The following is a 22,193-nucleotide window of genomic DNA, read 5'->3' as shown; positions in this document are numbered from 1 at the left end:
AATTGTAACCTAGTTTTTCTTTGAAAAACACTATTTTTCGCCCGTAAACGCAGGTCAATGCTTTGACCGTACCACGTATAGCTTGTGTCTTGTAAAATTCTTGTGTTCTTGTTGATTTATACTTCGGATCATAGGGTTCTTTTTAACAAAAATATAGGCCTGAATGAGTGAGTTTTTAAATATCAGATATGTGTCGTTGATTTGCTTAATCAAGAAACATCATTATCAAAAACATCAATTTTAGTGGTTAACCAATCCCTCTGAATTCAAGGCACTCACACGCCTATCAACATAGTCAAGGATGTATCGTCTTCAATTATGTTTTCAATAAAATATCCTTGAGAGGGGGCATTTGTAGGCACCAAAATTTTGAGATACCTAACCACCAAGGGGGTGGCTGAATGGTAGTAACTTGGGACCAAGGAATCTGCTCTTTCTATGGTCTCAAGTTCAAATCCCACTACCTATAAAAAACCTTGGTGGCCACGCACCGCTCCACGTAGTAGGGTATAGCCTGAGTGCGGGGCGTAGGGACTAGTATGGTGCTCGCAAGCTAGTCCGGATACCCTTCGTTATCAAAAATAAATAAATAAATAAAATTTTGAGATACCTAAAGTTATAAATGGGCTTCACAGCTAAATTGAGTCCATTAACTGGGAACGTGCCCCCTATAAGCTTGGATTTTGGGCTTTCGCAGATAAAGTCCATGATCCAACAAATTTAAGTAATCCACATATTGATTGTGGGGATCAAAGAAATAGGTAAGGGGTCAGATTACGGGTTTCGAAAGGTGTTAGGCATCGAACCCACCCAATCAAGATGATCGATCTCTACTACGATCCAAGGAAAATCCTAAGATCAAACAAGGAAGATTGTTGTCAAGGCTATAGTCCGATCATCATCATCAATTTATATCAAATGTGCTAAACGAATCTTACAGTTAAAATTATCCCAATCATTACATGATTATTCCTCGAATTTCATATAAAAAGGGAAACTTTGATAAAGTCCTCAATTTCATTTCATATTCTAGAATTCATATGGAAATATTTCTAAATCATCCAAAATAAAAACACACGAAAAATCCTCCAAATAAGAAAATTATAAACACAAAACTGTTAAATTGGAACATATAAAGCTTCTAAATTAGGAATTTGAAGTTTACTAAGTTAGAATTTGAAGAATATATAATGAATTATCAAATTAGAAGTTTATAAAAATGAGTTCTCCAAAATAGAAAGTTTCAAAAAATGTAAATTTTTGAATTAGAAAATCCTAAATTTTCATGGATATGAAATTTTAAATAGGAAAATGTAAAATCTTCTAAATTGGGAAATTACTAAAATGTGAAAATTTTAAATTAGAGATTTTTGAATATACATTTTTCCAAAATAGAAAATTATGCAATTTCCATAATACAAAGTTTCGAATATCAATTTTTCGAAACAAACTCTTGCTCACAAAATTTTCAAAATAGAAGATTGGAGTAAGAAATTTCAGTAATTTGCAACTTTTCAAAAAGTATTATCTTATGAATATAGAGTCCCAAATTAGAAAATCATGAATTTGTAAAGAATTACCAAGTTGAAAATTTACAAAATGACAAAAAAAATCACGTTATCATGCTTACCAAATTGGAGACTAACAAATATATATGCATACTAAAATTTCAAATTTGAAGTAAAAAATCGACATTTATCCAATTCTTAAATTAGCCAAATGGGCATGCATCAAGTCAAGAAGTGTACTTATCACATGGAATAATCTTTAGATAATACGAAGAGCTTGAATATCATCATAAATCATGCAAATCTCATTCGAGCATAATGATCGCAACATTTTAACAAAAATCCCATAATTCTACTAACATACAAAAATGAAAAATATATATAAAAGAGATACATAAAAAATTATTCTTCTAATCCTATTGATATGTAAAAAATAAATAAAAAAACATAAAAAAATGTTCTCCTAATCCTATCAATATACAAAAATAAATAAACTAAAATAAAAATTATGCATTCCCCCTATTGTGAATTATGCAAAACACAACAAAACATTACCTAGCATAGCGAACATAAAAAAAACTCTTTCATAATAAACTCTACAATGATTAGGACGCTAAAAAAAATTCAATGAGAGACATTAATACAAAGGAAAATCTAACTAAAGGAATACATGAACACAAAGAAAAAATGTACTAAGAAAAATAAAAAGAGAAAGAGGTGAACAAAAAGTAAAAAAATAAAATACTAAACCAAAAATAAAATTACCTGTTGAACCGAGAATAGTGAGTTTATTCCTTCAGGTATGACCCAAAGACCTGTGAGTATTCGTTGTTACGGGGATTGCAAGAGATGAGGACAGAGAAAGAGGCATTGTAGTAGTGGAGTGAAGAGATTGGACAACAAAGTGGGTTGTGTCACAGTGACCTAAATGCAGCAGGGGGTTGTGTTGTAAGACAAAACATGGGATGGGTATGCTGAGGCGTTATGTTAGACAGAGAAAAGAGTAGAAACATATGCAGCAAGACTGAGATGTGTTGAAGATGAATGCTGAGAGAGACGTGGTTGTGCTGTTGGGGATGTTGAAGAGGAGGTGAAGACAAAAAGAGGATTGGGGAGGTGTAAAGGATGTGACAGAGAAGGCTGTTGCAACAATGGAGATGATGGCTATGGAGGGGTAATTGTAGTAGTGATGTGAAGACACTAAAGATGGTTGTGGAGGGTTGTTTTATTTAATCCAACCAACAAATAAGTGGGTAAACCGGTCCATATTGTTTAAACTAAACCCGCAATATCGATCCGATCCAATCTGTGAAGTGTAGCGATCAATTTGAATCAATTAAACCAGTTGGCCCAATCGACAAATTGATCAAACTGATCAACACCAAATCGATTGGACCAATTGGTTTTACTTTTAAAGATTCAAACCATTTCATACAAAAAAAATTCAATCCTAGCGTCAAATTAATTTGTTCAATCCCAATCAGGGGTAGACTAGTGACTAACATTTTTTACCTTCTTCGTTACTATAGACTTATAGTGTATTTGGATTCGATATTTCCCACTGAACTTGGGCTAATTTATATCAAAATTTTAATCATGTGGTTAAGAGTCAAACTTTCAGTGTAACACCCTGAATTTTTAATTTGTATCTCGAGGAAAAAAATAAATAGTGGAATTTTAAGAAAATCTTGAAAGTAGGATTTAGGGGTAAAACTTTAGGATGTTTTTGATCATTTTTAATGGAATCTGACCTCACCATTAGATTCAAAATGATCGAAAAATGTAGTTTAGCCTGTAAGCACGCTCAAATGCAAGTCCGAATATAAAAGTTGTAAAATCCTCGATTACCGGGTCGGACCAGGCTAAAATAGTAACTTTTTGTTAGAGGAATAATTTTTAAAATTCGATCATACCATCGGGTTCATAACGAAAAATTATTCAACATAGACTATTTATTTGTCATTTTTGGAGATCAAAAAGTCGAATTATCGCCAAAAACGAAAACGACATCAAGTTTAGGGGTCACCTCAGGCCAAAAATGTAAATTTTTGTTAGAGATAAAATTTGTAGAAATTGACTACACCATTAGATCCGGAACGAAAAATTAGGCGAAATAGAGTACTCATTCGTCAGTTTTGGAGTCCGGATGATCAAGTTATTATCGATCGAAACAATTGACAAAATACCGAATTCGTCCCACATTTTATTTAAATAATAATTTTCATTTTTTTTATATGTCATCTTCCCCAATGCGTCCATACGGCCGAGACATATAAAAAAACGAATTTTTTTTTCTCTTCGATTTTCAATCTCAGATCTCTCACAAACTGCTCGCCGTCGACGATCGACGCAGAAGGGAGAAATATCCGCAGCTACGTTCTCTACAAAACCCACCCAACCTTTCTTTGTTTCACTTTCTATTTTACCCGATATCGTAAAAAATCAGCCGTATTTTGATACGGAAATTTCGAAACTTTGACCTCGGATTTCGTCCGTTTCCGGGTCAAATCGTCTTCCGACGCAGAAGGGAGAAATGTCCGCAGCCTCATTCTCTACATAACCCACCCAAATTCCTTTCGTTTTCTCGCCTTTTTCACCCCGTATAGTCAAAAATCAGCCGTATTTTTATACGGAGATTTCGTAACTTCAACCTCGATTTTCATCAATTTCGGGGTCAGACCGTCTTTCGCCGTAGAAGGGAGAAGAGACGAGCACATCGAGATCTTCGAAACCACCAGGTCGGTTTCGAAAATCAACCGCTTCAAAGTTCGATCCATCTCGATTTCCGCCCCGATCGCCTCGATTTTCGCGCACACGCTTTGATCCTTTCGCCTAGACATTGTAAGGAACTCTCAATTTCTATTAGTAATCATAGATTGTGAAAATTGCATTTAGGATTTTATTGAAAAATTTTGGATGTATTTCCGAAATATAGAATTCTTTGTTTATTTCAAAATTCACGCCAGAAATTGCATGTTTGATATGTTTAATTGTATTTTTAACAAATTATACGTGGGTAGAGTATTATAACGGGTTATTTCCATAAATTGGGTCTTGAGCACTGTTCAGACCCCGTTTTGATATAAAAATTGTATTATTTTTCAATATTATTGATAGAAATAAATTCTATAGTTGGAAAATGTGATTTAATATTCAATGAACTCATTTTGAGTTGATGAATATCAGAAAATGGATATTTTATTGAAGAGATTGAAAACTGTAAAAATCGAAAAAAAATCGAAAAAAGGGTATGAAACGGTAAAATGTCAGAGTCACACCCGAGGGGTGATGTCTGCATTTTACGTTGTTGTGTTGTGTGGAGGTTGGTGAACAGATATCCAGGGATAATATTATTGGTTGCATGTTTATTTCCTTTCTGTTAGCGCGAGGCGCTGTTTACGTTTCCGTTATGTTATTTATTTTAGACCGGGTGGCCACACTTGCATGGTAGGAAACTGGATATCAATTCTCAACCTTGTATTGTTAATTTCTCTTTTATTTTCAAATGAAAATAATATACATATGTAGCTATTTTGTGAGCTGTTAAAGAGTTTGAATGCCTGAAGGGATAGTGCGTCATATCATCCGGAGTGGTGTACTATCCTGGGATGTACGGTAGGGATCACCAAGCTCATACGTGGTATGGGACGCGTATGAGAGTGGAGTCACAACTGGAATCCGTGTTTATTCCTCTCTATCTTTACCAGTGAACTTGTAATGTAAAGGTGGTCGTATACGAATGATTTGTATATTTGAGAATCACATGTACGCCTGATAGGCATAGACGAAGATGATTGGTCAGTGATCACTAACAATCTATAGTAGTCGAACGTTCTGACACATCGAAAAGAGACCCATTGCTTACGGTCACGTCAAACGGCCAGCCTGAGCCGGATAAATGGTCAACCAAACGTGGTAAGAGCAGCGACCGGCCACAAAATCAGGAACTAAAAGCCAGAAAGGAATTGTAACATCATGTCCCGACTGGGAGCGATCCAGTCGTGAATCCCAACTCTCTAATTCCAATACTCCACCATCGTGTATTATGTATCTGTTGCTTATTTTGATATATAAAAATGAAATGCATGTTTATTGTTTCCATTTGATCAATTAGATTTGTATAAAAAGAGAATGTTATAGTGAGTACTGCTGATCGATGTAATGTGAGTTTTAAAATGTTTAGTTGCTCATCCCTGGCTATATGTACCAGTTAATCGTAGTTTTCTTCTGTAAAACTTTGTTTATTTTAAAATGATTCAGTATGTTTATTCGTTAATGTTAGGAGATGTTATTAGCAGAAATTGTTGCTTCCTTACTGGGTAACCATTGTTACTCACCCTTTCATTCTCCATTTTTTTAGTTTCAGATCCGAAGCTTAGCGAGGCAGGAGTAGAACATGAGTGAGAATCATCTAGTGGGTCAGATAGACAGCCAGAGTCCGTCACCTAGTAAGTATTGGAGTTATACTCCATTTGTCTAGGAGTATTATAGATTTGTATTGAGCGTTAGGACTCTTGTTAGAGTGAGAAAATTTTGTATAATCCCGTAAATTTTCTTCTTCCGCACTCTGATAATTCGTACGTTATTAGACTTATATAGGCTTCCGCTAGTATTATATTTTGTATATGTATGCAGGATTGTATGTCGTTTATCAGGTGCAGGTTGAACGCCTTGGAATGCTAACATAAACAGAGGAGACCATGCAGAAATTTCGAGGTACTACATAATACCTCGAGATCTGACATGGGGATTTGTGTTAGTGTTCGGCGGGGCGCCACATTCAGAATCAATGGTTAATCTTGATTTACTTCCAATCAAGTAATAATTGCCCATAGACATTCTAAACTCCCGTCTATGCTACTTTGGGTATGTCAAAAGAGTCGTCAAGCCAAATTACCAATATCAAGTCCAAGTAGTCTAACCTTGCACCATAGTATTATGCCTATCCACCTAGAAGGACATCCCTACTTTGTAGATAAGCGTCCCTGAGTTTCTTTTTAGTTTCAAGTTAATTTTTGTCAGTTTTTAAATTCAGTTGATCATTTCAATTACGTTAGTCTTTTTTTAATCTTCGAGTTTTAGTCGAGTTTGTTAGTCTATGTTTTTTTTTAATTCTAATAAAAATAAAGAAGTTTCTGATTATCATACGTGTAATAACGATTTGAACATAATATCAAACATGAATAATGACTCAGAACTCACTAATCGAACTTAATAAATATTAGAATTAAAGAGTACACTCAAGAAGTGCAAATTGGCACTACATTATCATCAAAGGAACTTGAAAAAACTATCTCAATAAATTCAACAATGTTCTCGCATGGATCTATGAGAATATGTTAGTTATAAGCACCATGTTGCCTTTCATCGGAACAGATTGCACCAAAATAAATCAAAACATAAAGTCAAGGGTGATTTTCAAAGTCAAAGTTAATTGGTCAAGAATGATGCAGTTGAAACCATTGGCAAAGATGTTAAGACCCACAAGAAGGATCTATCATAATGCTCATTTAAGAGATGAAGGTTGTTATTCGCAAAAGAATAAAAGATTTTTTGAAGTTTTGAAAGCGTTAAATGAGTCAATGTCAAATACAAAGAACTCAATCACACTCAATTTCATTGAAGAAGACTGAAGATTACTCATTCTTAAAAGAAGACCTTACTCGATAGAGCAATCAAGACATTGAGTTCCTAGAACCTTGACCAAATTAAGTACCATTTCACCAAAGGAGACATTCTTTGGTCGAATCATTTTCTTATCTTATCAAAAAAAAGATAACTTTCTTTAGCCCCTCGCTGTTTCTAAAAAAATCAATAGCCTCTTCTTTCTAAACTACACCAAATAACTTCGGGAGGAAATCTAAGTATGAACTACGTTTTGACATGATCTTAAAAGAGGAAAGAAAGATTTGGGGTACATAGGCAACCTAAGAAGTTACTCTAGGCCTGGTCACATACAAAAAATTGTATTTTCTTAATAAATGTGTCATCTAAAACGACAATCCCCTATTGAAAGGTTGAAAAGAAAAGAATGTCAAACTAAGGGCATTAGAAAAAAAGATAACCAAAAGAATTGAAAAAAAAAGAGAATATCATACTAGGAGAATTCTTGGAAGTTGAACCTTATACTTTTTCTTCTAAACAATGTCCTAAGTCCACCTATTAAGCCATCCTGAATGCTAATTGACACGATTAAAGTGCAGGGAACCTAGAAGATGTCGAGTTGAATATTCAAGATCATAAAGAAAAAAGAGAAGTCCACTAAGTTGAAAACCTGAAAGGGTGACTCAAGTAAAAGTTAGGGCATAACCATTAAAAAATGCTTACTAGGTTGAAAGCCTGAAAATGCGACCTAGAAAAAAATTAAGGTATCCTCAGAAAAAGAAAAGTAAAACCTATTATGTTGAAAACCTGAAAAGATAACCTAGGCAAAAATTAGAACACAAAAAAAAATGAAAAGAAAAATCTCACTGAGAAGAAAAATTCAAAAGAAAGTTGTGGAGTTGATTATTCAAGATCATCAAGAAAAAAAAGGAAGCCCACTAAGTTAAAAACCTAAAATGGCCACATAAGCAAAAGTTAGGGCATAACCATAAAAAAGAAGGCTTGCTAGGTTGAAAACCTGAAAAAACATCCTATGTAAAAATCAAGGCATCCTCAAAAGAAGAAAAATAAAATCTACTAGGTTGAAAACCTGAAAATGTAATCTAGGAAAAAATTAGGGCACACAAAAAGGATAAGAAAAAATCCCATTGAGGAAAAAAATCCTAAAGGAAGTTCACTACAAAATGTAGAAAATTATTCAAGTCACGACATTCGTTTTTTAGCTAAGAACTCACATCCAATGAAGACAATATCGAAGTCAACGAAACTCGAAAGTCATCTTGAGCATGTCAGATCTTTAAGGGTATGTTTACTTATCCAAGTATTTGCTAAAGGAAAATATAGAACTATCGACCACTTTGAAGAAAATGATCTTCTATTCTAATAATTATCAAGATTTTAAGTATAGCTCAAGCATTTCTTAAAAGAAATTTAGAAAAATGATAAATTTTTTATTGCGCATATGATAATCTTAAGAGTATTGAAAATCTAAAAGAATTCTTTTGTATGTCATTTATCAGAATTCATAGTTTCTCATCTATATTTTTCAAGTGCAATCCATTCCATCAATTTCATAGTTAAGTTCCAGTTAGATGTCAACCTTGAAACTAGGGCATTTTTTAAAGTCATTGTGATTCCAAAGTTTTTATTCTTAATCACATGATCAAAAGGAAAATCATACTCAAAAAATCTAAAAGTTTGGTGGAGCCATGCTATTATGAATCCAAATGCATGATAAGCCAATAAAGACCTGATTTCTCAATCTTTGAGCCAGATAATACTGAGGTTCTAACTTACCTAAGCCCGAGAAGCGTGGTTCTAGTAAGTTCGAGTCCGACAAACGAGATTCCAACTTTTTGAATCATAGAATGCAAGTTAAAGTAGGATTTTAATAAGTTCCTGCAAACCCAAGTCCGAGAAACGTGACTCTAGTAAGTTCGAATCTGAAAAACGAGACTCTAACTTTTTTGAAGTAAGATTCTAATAAGTTCCTACAAACCCAAGTCTAAGAAGTGTGGCTCTAGTAAGTTCGAGTCCGAGAAATGAGACTCCAACTTTTTTGAAGTAAGATTCTAATAAGTTCCTAGAAACCCAAGCTCGAGAAGCATGGCTCCAATAAGTTCGAGTTCAAGAAACGAGACTCTATCTTTTTTTAAGTAGGATTTTAATAAGTTCCTACAAACCCAAACCCGAGAAGCGTGGCTCCAGTAAGTTCGAGTCCAATAAACAAAACTTCAACTTTTTGAGTTGAAGTAAGATTTTAATAAGTTCTTGCAAACCCAAGCTCGAAAAACGTGGTTCTAGTAAGTTTGAGTCCAAGAAACGATATTCCAACTTTTTAAGTTGAAGTAGGATTTTAATAAGTTCCTACAAATCCAAACCCGAGAAGCATGACTCTAATAAGTTCAAATACGATAAATGAGACTCCAATTTTTGAATAATAATTTTAATAAGTTCTTACAAACCCAAGCCCGAAAAACATGGTTCTAGTATGTTCGAGTCCAAAAAATGAAACTATAACTTTTGAATAAGAATTTAAATAAGTTCCTCCAACATCAACCCGGAGGTGTGGTTCTACTAAGTGCAAGTCCGAAAAATGATACTCAAACTTTTTGAACTCCAAAAAAGAATTTCAAATAGGATTTAATAAAGTTTCTATAGCAATTGATGTCGATTATGCTACGACTCCAATCACCTCATTATTCAACATTGCCATAATTTCATGATTGTTATCGATGCGTAGGTGCATTCCAATTTGAATCATTATTGTCAGTAAAAAAAAATCTTTAGGACCGGACACTTTTTTAATCAATAAGAGTTTATTCTCAATAATCTAATAAAATACTCCGTAGGCCTCACACCATTTCACACACGTGCACATTCATTGCATTTGCATTAGTTAGGAAGAATTTTTCAAAATTCAAGGATCTGACACTGTTACTGAGAGTTCAAGCTCAATGACCAGACAAACTTTTAATTCAAGAAGAGTTTTACCCTCAAAGATCTGAATGTCTCGATGAATTGTTAAATCAGGCTGTAAAACAAACTATCATTAGCTTTAGCATTCAGAAATCGTACTATCTACCAAAGTAGATTTGCTATCTAGTTTGCTTCAACCCTCTGCCAAAGAGGGGTATGTGTAGACACCCCATTTTTGCACTTGCCTGATTAATCAACTTGTTAACCCGATTGTGACGATTCCCAATAATGAATGAATATTTTAATGTTTTTATTTGTTAGTAGATGTGTTTCCAAAGTTCGGATGAGATATTTCAAACAAATAAATATTAAAAATCACGCTACGATAGGAAAATATGACCTAAAAACATAGAAATCATTATTTTCAGACAAAAAGAAGCCTTACAAGAAAAATCACTAAAAATGACTAAATTACCAAAATACTCTTGACATCAGAACATCCCTAGAGCTTACATTACGTTTAGAAAAACCTTTTCGAACACATAAAATAACAAACTAAAATCAAATAAACTATTTCACCAATTTTCAAAAAATTCGACAAAATTATGAAAATACCCCTTTTAAAGTCCATAATCATTTCACGTCGTAAAGTTATAAATGACACAAACTGATACTCTCATTAAAATCCTTATGAAAAACTAATTTCAAAACATTCAAAAATGTCAAAAGTCAACCTCTCAACACAAAAACCCTCTTTGAAGGCAAAACGATAATTTTTCAATCCCTAAAAATCAAAAATTGAAAACTAATAATTAAAATATTAATCAATGTAAAGTGAACTATTAATAAATAAAATTAAAATTTTTAAACGAATAAAATCAATTAATTAAACTCACAGGAAAATTTTTAAGTGGTGGCTCATTTACTTAAGTAGGGCCTACATGATATTTAATAAAGAACCCTCCACTGATCCCAAAGAATTAAAATTTTAATTAAATAAATAATCCTCCATTGGAGGATTTGTGGCACCTCGCCAAACACTAATACAAATCCCCATGTCAGATCTCGAGATACTAGGTGGCACCTCGAAATTTCTGCATGATCTCCTTTGTTTATGTTAGCATTCCAAGGCGTTCAACTTGCACCTGATAAACGACATACAATCATGCATATAAAAAAATAAAATATAGTACTAGCGGAAGCCTATATACGTCTAATAACGTACGATAGATCAGAGTGCAGGAGAAGAAATTTATACACATGATTATACAAAAATTTCTCGCTTTAACAAAAGTCCTAACGCTTAGAATAAAATCTATAATACTTTTGGACAAATCGATACCACTAGAGGGTATAACCCCAATACTCACCAAGTGACGGATTCTGACTGTCTATCTGACCCACCAGATGATTCTCACTCATGTTCTACACCTGCCTCGCTAAGCTTCTGATCAGAAACTAAAAAAAATGGAGAAGGAAAAGGTGAGTAACAATGGTTACCCAGTAGGGAAGCAAACAATTTCTACCAATAACCTCTCCTAACATGAACGAATAAACATATTGAATCATTTTAAAATATGCAAAATTTTACAAAAAAAACTATGATTAACTGGTACATATAGCTAAGGATTAGCAACTAAACATTTTAAAACTCACATTACATCGATCAACAGTACTTACTATAACATTATCTTTTTATACAAATCTAATTGATCAAATGGAAACATTAAACATGCATTTCAGTTTATATATCAAAATAAGACAACATATACATAATACACAATGGTGGAGTATTGGAATTAGAGAGTTGGGATTCACGATTAGATCGCTCCCAGTCGAGATATGATGTTACAATCCTTCTCTGGCTTTTAGTTCTTGATTTTGTGGCCGGTCGCTGTACTTACCACACTTGGTTGACCATTTATCCACCTCAGGCTGACCGTTTGACTTGACCTTTAGCAATGGGTCTCTTTTCGATGTGTCAGAACGTTCGACTACTATAAATTGTTAGTGATCACTGACTAATCATCTTCGTCTATGCCTATCAGGCGTGCATGTGATTCCCAAATATACAAACCATTCGTATACGACCACCTTTACATTATAAGTTCACTGGTAAAGATAGAGAGGAATAACTTGGATTCCAGTTGTGACTCCACTCTCATATGCGTCTTATACCATGTATGAACTTGGTGGTCCCTACCGTACATCCCAGGATAGTACACCACTCCAGATAATATGACGCAATATCCTTTCAAGCATTCACAGACTCTTTAACAACTCACAAAATAGTTACATGTATATATTATTTTCATTTAAAAATAAAAGAGAAATTAACAATACAAGATTGAGAATAGATATCTAGTTTTCTACCATGCAAGTGTGTCCAACCGGCCTAAAATAAATAACAAAACGAAAAAGTAAACAACGCCTCGCGCTAACAGAAATTTAAATAAACATGCAACCATTAACGTTATCCCTAGATATCCGTTCACCAACCTATACACCACACAACAATGTAAAATGCAGACATCACCCCTCAGGTGTGACTCTGACATTTTATCGTTTCATACATTTTTTTCCTTTTTTCAATTTTTACTATTTTTAATCTTTCAAACAAAATATCCATTTTCTGATATTCATCAACTCAAAATGAGTTCATTGAATATTAAATCACATTTTTCAACTATAAATTTTTTTTTTTACCAATAATATTGAAAAAGAATACAAATTTTATATCAAAACGGGGTCCGAGCAGTGCACACGACCCAATTGATGAAAATAACCCGTTAAAATACCCTACCCACGTATAATTTGTTAAAAATTACAATTAAACATATCAAACATGTAATTTCTAGCGTGAATTTTTAAATAACAAAAGAATTTTATATTTTGGAAATACATCAAAATTTATCCGATAAAATCCTAAATGCAATTTTCACAATCTATGATTACTAATAGAAATTGAGAGTTCCTTACTATCTCTAGGCGAAAGGATCGAAGTGTGTGCACGTAAATCAAGGCGATTGGCACAAAAATTGAGACGAACTGAAATTCAAAGCGGCTGATTTTTGAATCTAGCCTGGTGGTTTTGAAGATCTCGATGCCGTCGTCCTTTCTCTCTTCTGCGACGGAGGACAGTTTGACCCCGAAACCGATGAAATTCGAGGTCGTAGTTTTCGAAATTCACATATATATGTACGGCTGATTTTTGACGATATGGGTTGAAAAAGACGAGAAAACGGAAGGAATTTGGTTGGGTTATGTAGAGAATGAGGCTGCGGACGTTTCTTCCTTCTACGTCGGAAGACGATTTGACCCCGAAACAGACGAAATCCGAGGTCAAAGTTTCGAAATTCCCGTATATAAATACAACTGATTTTTTACGATATTGGATGAAAAAGAAAGTGAAATGGAAAGAGGTTGGGTAGGTTATGTAGAGAACGCAGCTGCGGATCTTTTTCTTTTCTGCGGCGATCGTCGAAAGTGGACCGTTTGCGAGGGATCTGAGGTGGAAGATCGGAAGAAAAAATGAATTTTTCGTTTATTATCGCGACTGTATGGACGAGTTTGGGGAAGATGAGATAAAAAAAAATTAAAATATTATTTATATAAAATTTGGGACGAATTCGACATTTTGTCAATTGTTTTGATGGACGATAACTTCACCATCCGGACTCCAAAATTAACAAATGAATACTCTATTTTGCTTAACTTTTCGTTCCGGATCTAATGGTACAGTCAATTTCTACAAATTATGTCTCTATCAAAAATTTACATTTTTAGCCTGAGGTGACCCTTAAACTTGATGTCGTTTTCGTTTCCGACGATAATTCGACTTTCTGATCTCCAAAAATGAAAAATAAATGGTCTATGTCCAATAATTTTTTGTTACGAATCCAATGGTGTAATCTACTCTTAATAATTCTTTCTCTACCAACAAGTCACTATTTTAGCCTAGTCCGACCCGGTAATCGAGGATATTACAATTTTTATATTCGGACTCGTATTTAAGCGTGCTTACAAGCTAAAGTATGTTTTTTGATCATTTTGAATCCAATGGTGAGGTCAGATTTCATTAAAAATGATCAGAAACATCCTAAAATTTTACCCCTAAGTCCCACTTTCAAGATTTTCTTAAAATTCTACTATTTATTTTTTACTCGAGATACGAATTGAAAATTTGGGATTTTACAATAGAGACCAATCATCTTTGATTGTGCGGGTTCGGTGCCTAACACCTTTTAAAACCTGTAATCTGACCCCTTACCCATTTATCTTATTCATGAACTGATCCAAATTCATTTGGAGTTATTTTTTATTCTTAGACCTAAACTAGGTGGCGACTCTCATTTATCAAAAAATCTCCAATTTATCAATCGGACTACCCTTTACTATTTAATGAAAAAGAGTCAAGGCGATTTCAATAAGAGACCAGACCAGAGTCAAATCTAATCTAATCTCCTTTGAGATCATCTATTCTCTTAGTTTTCCTTTAGTTTTTTAATTTTTTTTAGGTTTACTTTCCATTCAAATTTTGTAAACAGAATGAGTATTTTGCCAGATTCAATTCAAGATTAATAAAGGACCATTACTTTCTTTTCTATTCTCTTCTTTTTTTATATATTATTATTCTTGCTATAACCTGTGGCTAGACTTCCGTTAGAAAGGTCAATGAAGCCCAAGCAAGATCATTTTAGATAATTATTTGTTTCAATCGTGGTTCAATATTTTATTGTGATACTAATTTCTTAAGTAGTGATCATTGGATAAAATGTTATTCTCATAATTTTGATAGTTTAATCTTAGATAAGTTCAAGTTAAACTATGCTTTGTTAGAGATTCAATATTTTACCTTTGATTTCGTCTTATTAAATAACATCATGGGATTTAGGATTATTATTTGGATTAACAGATTTCATCTTCTGATCCAATAACATTAGTTTTGTTAATTAGATTGAGATAAAAGGTAAACAAATAAATTGATAAGGTGACTTGTTTTCGTAGATTTGACTGATCTAATTCTTTACATTATGATTTCCATTCTTTTTTTTTATATCTTAGAATAGTTTTAATTTGATTTCCTTTAATACTTCAAATCATGATTGTTTTTAAGTCAAAAATTGATAGATCAAAGTTGTCTCTGTGGATCGATTCGATACTTGCTTGCCAAGGTTTTTATTTTATATTTTTATTGATAATCTGCACCGAACAGTTGGCTCATGTACACTTATTCATTTAGAAAGCCATGTAAAAAAGCATTTTACACATCGAGTTGTTTTATTGGCCATTTGTGCATAAGAGCTATGGAAAGAACCATATGGATTGTTGTAGGTTTGACCACAAGACTAAATTTCTCTTCGTAATCAAGTCTAGGTTGTTGATGAAAACCATTTGCCACTAAACAAGCCTTGTATTGTTCAATGGTACCATTTGCCCATTGTTTAACCTAGATAACCCATTTGAACCCAACAACGTTCATAAGAATATGGTGAGGAACAAGTGTAAAAGTGTCGTTGTTGATGAGGGCACTATATTCATCGACCATAATTGCATGCCAATATGGATATTTATTGGCTTTAGTGAAACAAGTTGGTTCAGGAATTTTGGCTAGACATTGAGCAATTAAAGTGATAGGGAAAGGATGTTTAGTGGTTTAAAAAGTGTGGCTTAGTAATTCCATATTTCAACTATGTGATCATTGGATTGGTGTTGGAATGACGAGGTGGTGCAATATTAAGGGAATGGTCAATGAAAGGCGATGATGTTTGTTCAATTGGAAGGTTGGCTTGGGCAAGTATAGGTGAAGAAGTAGTTGCAGCTATTGGGGAGATTTTTTTGTTATGAATGGGTGTTAGTGGTGGCCAATACTCTTGAAGGATGAACAACAACATGAGTTTAAGGTTGAGATGTTCCACCTTGAGTAAACGTTTCTCCTTGAATGGGTGGGAGTAGTGGTGGTGTTGGTATGTGAACATTATGCATAAACCTGTCATTAGAGGTAGGCCCTTGAGATATTTTTCCTGCAAAAGGAAATATATTCTCATAAAAAATTACATGTGAGAAAATAAAGATGCATACCATACTAGAATGGAAACCACAATAGGAAGAACTATAGCCCAAAAAGGTGCACTTGGCAAATTGAAATTCAAGCTTGTGTTTATTGAATCGCCGCAGGAAACGATAACAAAGACAACCAAAATTCTGTAAAATCAAGTAATCAAGTGGCTGATGAAACAATATTTCAAAAGGGGTGATGTTTTTTTTTACAGGAAATGGCAAGCGATTGATAAGAAAAACGACTGTTTGGATGGCTTCATCCCAATATGTGGATGGCGATGATGCATGTGCCAATAATATTAGACCCATTTCAACAATATGATGGTGGTTTTTTTTTTTTTTTTTTGCAGAACCATTTTGTTTAGGTATAGATAGACATGAAAATCGATAGATAATACCATTTGAAACTATAAGCGATTTGAAAGTTTTATATTATGTACCCCCATCAGTTTTGGAGTATTTTAATCTTTCTTCCAAACAGATTTTCAACTTGAAGTTTGAATTGTGTAAAGACATTGAAAGCATCTGACTTTTGAAACAAAGGGTACAACCACGTAAATGCACTATAAGCATCAACAAAGTGGATATAATAAAGGAAACCTTATGAGGAAATGAGAGGAGTTGGTCCCCAAATGTCTGAATACACAATTTCAAGTGGAGCATTGGAAATATAATTAGAAATAATGAATGCTAACTTATGACTTTTTCCAAGTTAGCAAGATGAACATACAAAAAAAATTCTATTTTGATATATTACAAGTAGTTTAGTTCGAAATGGAATGAAGAGAACAATGCGATCTGCAGGATGCCCAAGACGGTTATGCCAAGTCTCTAAGGATGCTTGTTCTCCAATGAGTGCATGGTGGTTAATGGTGGGACAATGGGATTTTCCAAAAGGTACACAACACAGTCCATCTTTATTCTTGCCGTGAAAAAGGATCCTCACTATGTATCGATCCTTGACAAAAAACAAAATCAGCAGCATAAAATTCACAATAGACATCATTATCTTTAGTTAGTTGTGTAATGGACGAGATTCTTTGTAATGTGTGGCACATACAAGATCTCATGAAGTTTTAAGGAAGAATGAAGAGTTTTTAAAATAGAGGAATCAATATGAAAAATTTGCAAACCTATTCCATTACCAACACACAGATGGTCATTCCCTTGATAGTCAAAATTAATGGAAAGATTTCCTAGATCTACAATGACATGCTTGGAAGCTCCCGAGTCAAGGTACCAAGTGGAATCGATGGGATTGGTCGAATGGGAACCATGTATTGTAGCAAGAGGCAGTGAAGACTTTTTTGATTGCACAACATAGTCATAACAACTATAGCAATTAATAGCCAAATGGTTAAATCGACCATATATTTAGCAAGCAACATGCTGGAACTAAGAGGTTTGGCATGGTACTTAATGAACAAGAACAGAGATAATTTCAATTGGACAAAACCATGAAGAATAAGAGCATGAGAGAATTTGAAAAACCATAGTCTTGAAGCTTGCTTTAATCCATAAATGGATTTATGCAATTTGCATACTAATTTCTCCCCCCCCCCCTAAGTTCTATTATTAGGTAGCGTAGAATAGCCGACAGGCAAATCCATATAAACTTCCTCAAACAAGTCGCTATTGAGGAAATCATTATTAACATCTAATTGAATTAAAGGCCATTTGTTACTAGCAACAACAGTAAGAAGGATTTTGATAGTAACCAATTTTATCACTCGGGAAAAAGTCTCCAAAAAATCCAAACCTTCTTGTTGTGTGTACCCCTTTGCTACCAAACGAGCTTTATACCTCTTTAAACTTCCATCGAATTTATATTTGACCTTATAAATCCATTTACACCAACGAGAAGAGCTGTAACTGTCCAGGTATTGTTGGTCTCCATAGCCTCTAATTCCTTTGACATGGCTTCTCTCCAATGAGCAAACTTAACAACTTCATGGTAAAATCGAGGCTCATATATAGAAGATATAGTGAGGAGGTAATTAGAGTGAGAAGGGGACAAATTGGCATAGCAAATGTAATTTTCAATTGGATATGGTATTTGAGGTATGAGAAGGGTTATTAGATAAAAGATTACAGTGAAAATCCCTTAACTAGGAAGGTGGTTTAATAACCCGAAAGATTCTTCTAATTGGAGGGGAAGATTGTAAGATAGGTTGAGCAAGAGTATTATAAGAAATATGCTCACTAGGTAAAGGAGAAACTGATGGTGCATAATTATTAATAGAAGGTGTTGGTACAGGAGACATATCAGGGATGGGTTTTGGTAAAACCAAATCTAGGAAAGGGTCAATTAGATCATTGGAATGAGGTATGGAATGAAAAGGAAACAAATTCTCATGAAAAACTACATCTCGAGAATGAAATAAGGATTTTGTGACAATATTATAAAGTTTGTACCCTTTAATACCTGGTGTGTATCCAACAAAAACACAAGTTGTGGCTCGGGGATAAAACTTATAACGATGAAAAAGAAGAGTTGATGTATAACATAAGCTTCCAAAGACTTGAAGCAAACCATAATTAACAGGAGAATTATATAGCAACTGAAAAAGAGCCTTGTTCTACAAAAATGGTGAAGGAGTTCTATTTATCAAATAAGTTGTTGTGAGCATACATTCCCCCCAAAATTTTATAGGAACTCTAGACTGAAAGAATAAAACTCGAGCCGCGTTGAGAAGGTATTGATGTTGGCGTTCCACGATAGAGTTATGTTCAAGTCTTTCTACTCAAGAAAACTGATGAAGAACCCCTTTGGAACTGAAGAAATTTGTGAAATGTAACTCAGGAGCATTGTCTGAACAAAATTACTTAATGACGTTGTTAAACTGAGTTTCAATCATGGAGAAAAACTTAGGAATAATAAGGCTCACATCAGACTTTTGTTTCATGAGAAAAATTCAGGTGAAACGAGTACAATCATCAACTAAAGTCAAGAAATATCTGTAACTAGTATGTGTTGGGACCTGATATGGACCTCATGTATCACAGTGAACTAAATTAAAAGGAGACTTGGAAATATTGTTATGAGACACAAAAGAGAGCCTTTGTTGCTTAGCCAAAAGGCAAATGGTACAATGATCAGTCGTATTTTCAGAAAATTGTAAGCTATCTTTTAACATGTCTAGCTTCTTAAAAGATAAATGTCCAAGCCGGTAATGCCAAGTGTAAGAATTCACCTTATTAGCAACAGATACACTGGAATTACAAGAATTAGTAGCAATGAAACAACTATGATTATATGATATTGAAAAATCATCATCAAGAACATAAAGATGTACCATTCTTTTAGCCATACCAGTCATCTTCAGGCTGTGTAGATCTTGGATGATACAAGAATCAGTGAGAAATCTAATATCCAGATGAGTATCCTTCGTTAATGAACTCACTGATATCAGATTAAATATAAACTAAGGAATATATAGGACATCTTGTAACAACAAACAAGAATTGAGCTTCACAGTTTCAGAAAAATGAACAGGAATACAACTGTGATTAGGCAAAGTGACAAAAGAATTCTTGAGAGGTTTCCTTGTGTGGAAGGCAAATTGATTGAAATAAATATGACTGGTAGCACCTGAATCTATAATCCAATATTTAGGAAAATTAAAATTTGGATTAATAATAGCAGAAAAACAAGTACCTGATGCCTGAACAGAAACAGCATAAGCTTCTGTGCCTATCTTTGCAGCAGAAAGATGAGTATTCAACATAGTCATCAAATGTTGATACTGAGATGGATTGAGCATTTGAACAAAGCTTCCAAGATTTACAGAGTTCTCAGCATTCCCACGAGACAAATCATTAACTGAATTGGAGACTTGATTTGCAACAACAGGAGTCTGACTGGAAGAAGCTTGATAAGAAGTATTAGACTTAGATTTGGACTTATATCCAGGAGAATAATCATGCAGCTTGTAACATTTATCAATTGTATGGCCAACATGGCCACAATGAGTACAGACAGGCTTGTTAAAATTGAGATTATCTTTCCTTTGCCTTTTAGGAAAATTCTGACCATTGTTAGATCGAGCAACATTGTTTTTCACAGCAAAGGCCATAGATGTAGCACCTCAAGAACCATCAGAAGTCACATTAACATTCCTCTGAAGTGCTTCTTGAGAACAAGGGAGAAAACCTTGTTGATGGGAGGAATTTGATCCATTAATAGCAACTGACTACGCACTTGAGCAAAGGAGTCATGCAAGCTCATCAAGAAATTCATAACATACTCCATTTGATAGTGATCTACAAGTGCTTTAGTTCATCCACAAACACACTTCCATAAGACTAGAAAGGCCTGTAATTACTAAGTTCTTCCCAAATTGTTTTCAATTTGGTGAAGTAAGCACTGACAGAAGATGAACCTTGAGTGTGATTCATCAAATCACGCCTCAATTGAAAAATACGAGGTCCATTTTTCTGTTGAAAATGTTCTTTAAGATCGAACCACATTCCATAAGCAGAATCGGAGTGTATAACACTAGCAAAAATCTCTTTAGAAACAAAGTTAAGAATCCAAGAAATAACCATATTATTGTTCCAGATCCAAGAATTGAAAAGAGGATCATTACCTTCAGGACGAGGAATGGATCCATCAATAAACCCTAATTTGTTATTCACTGACAGGGCAATCATCATAGCTCGATTCCACGAAGTGTAATTGTCTTCAGTCAGTGGTTGCAACATAAGAATCAGCCCTGGATTATCTAAATGATGATGATAATAAGGACTGGAACCATCTTCAATGGTGGAATTGATCCTTGATGCAGACGAAGGATCAGATTGAGACGAAAAATCATTTGCCATGGAAAATCAGAAAAGAACGAACGAATCACAGAGAACACATATTGAAAACCATTGATTCTAGAACGAAAAGCAAGAACACGAAAGAATGAGGATGCGCAAGCCCCTTTATAGGAGGCAAAACTTCTGAAATATAATTGCAGTGAAGAAACTGACTCAATAAAAAATACAACCTATCTACAGTTGTACAACCAAATGAACAAAATCACACCTATACAAGTCTAACAAACTCCTATATACAGTATGTACACGTGCTCTATTAGTACTTGAGAGAGGATGGAGGGAATTTGATATCTAAATTGTTTGTATGAATGGGGGCCATTTGAGTGGAGACCTTGGATGCTCCCATGAAAAGTACCATTATTTTAGTTATTAGTGTGAGAAATTTATTGATGGTGACAGAGTTTCCAAGGGTTGAATGTGAGCTTGTTCTAGCCGTTATTCATGGCTAAGAAGATAATCGTATAGATCATCAAAATCAATGGGCTCAGGTCTGGTGGTGAAGGATGTGATAAGGGCTTCATACTTGGGATCAAGTCCATCGAGGATATAAAACATAAGCTTTTCGTCAGGTATCTTTTGACCGGTAACAGCAAGATGATCAACTATGATCTTAGTCTTCTAAAGATAATCAAAGATCCTTTACTAATTATTTGAAGTTGTAAACGAAATTGCATCAATCTGGTTGAGATTGAGATAAGAACTATTTCTCAAGTGCTGGCTAAACATCTTTCGAAGTTGTCAGGCCAACAATTTTGGTGTGGATGCTTTCAGTAAGAGATGAGATAAGCCAACTGAGGAGATGTTGGTCATGTTTCTGCCAGTTTATATAATCAAGGTTTAATTTGGGTTGTTTGGTAGTGGCATAGGGAATAAGTTTAGGCAAACAGGATCATGCCCTCGAAGAAGAGGTAAGAATTGAGATTTCCACATTAAGTAATTGTATTGATCTAATTTAGTAGTAAGAAAATGTTAGAAGTTAGGAATGTTGGGTTTGATACTTGTCATTGAGGAAGAAGTATTCAGATTTGTCATTAACGATCAAAAAGAAACGTGAGTTTTTCTACTGCTCTAATATCATAAAACAGTTTGAACTTAAAAAGGTTCTTATTAGAACTCTATAATGTGTGACTCATTGACCTCACGATTTTGGTTGTTTAATTGCACAAGGGTTCTATACATAAAAGATATTGATATTTAAGAAATCCCAATATCGTTAGAATTATAGATATTCTTTAAAGTTAGTAAGAAACCTTGATGGATAGGAATTTTACTAAAAGA

At 34.1% G+C, this 22,193-nt stretch overlaps 1 protein-coding gene across 2 annotated transcripts; it reads right to left on the bottom strand.

The window, feature by feature from the left end:
* Positions 1-10,710: 10,710 nt before the first annotated feature.
* Positions 10,711-21,391, bottom strand: LOC147384563 (uncharacterized). 2 transcript variants are annotated; one of them, XM_086426557.1, is made up of 2 exons: positions 19,750-21,391; positions 10,711-16,054 (listed from the first exon to the last, which is right to left on the bottom strand). In XM_086426557.1, exons 1-2 carry the CDS (start codon positions 20,165-20,167, stop codon positions 15,930-15,932), a joined length of 543 nt encoding a protein of 180 aa, XP_086282683.1. In that variant the 5' UTR covers positions 20,168-21,391; the 3' UTR covers positions 10,711-15,929. The 2 variants fall into 2 exon arrangements, with proteins under 2 accessions (XP_086282683.1, XP_086282684.1); XM_086426558.1 differs by lacking the exon at positions 10,711-16,054 and adding an exon at positions 16,679-17,049 and having other exon boundaries at positions 19,750-21,367.
* Positions 21,392-22,193: the final 802 nt, after the last annotated feature.

The sequence above is a fragment of the Akebia trifoliata genome, chromosome 15, assembly GCF_017979445.1.
Source record: "Akebia trifoliata isolate Shusen 1 chromosome 15, ASM1797944v1, whole genome shotgun sequence".
Classification (NCBI taxonomy): domain Eukaryota; kingdom Viridiplantae; phylum Streptophyta; class Magnoliopsida; order Ranunculales; family Lardizabalaceae; genus Akebia; species Akebia trifoliata.
The sequence above is the reverse complement of the archived record's forward strand: the minus strand, read 5'-3'. Positions and strand labels throughout refer to the sequence as shown.

Bases quoted from the DNA above. Each gene is read 5' to 3' on its own strand.
- LOC147384563 (XM_086426557.1), bottom strand. From the start codon at position 20,167: ATGGCCTTTGCTGTGAAAAACAATGTTGCTCGATCTAACAATGGTCAG. The intron at 16,055-19,749 runs GTACTTGTTTTT...TTCCTTTTGCAG, and splicing joins TGTTTCTGTTCAGGCATCAG to GAAAAATATCTCAAGGGCCT.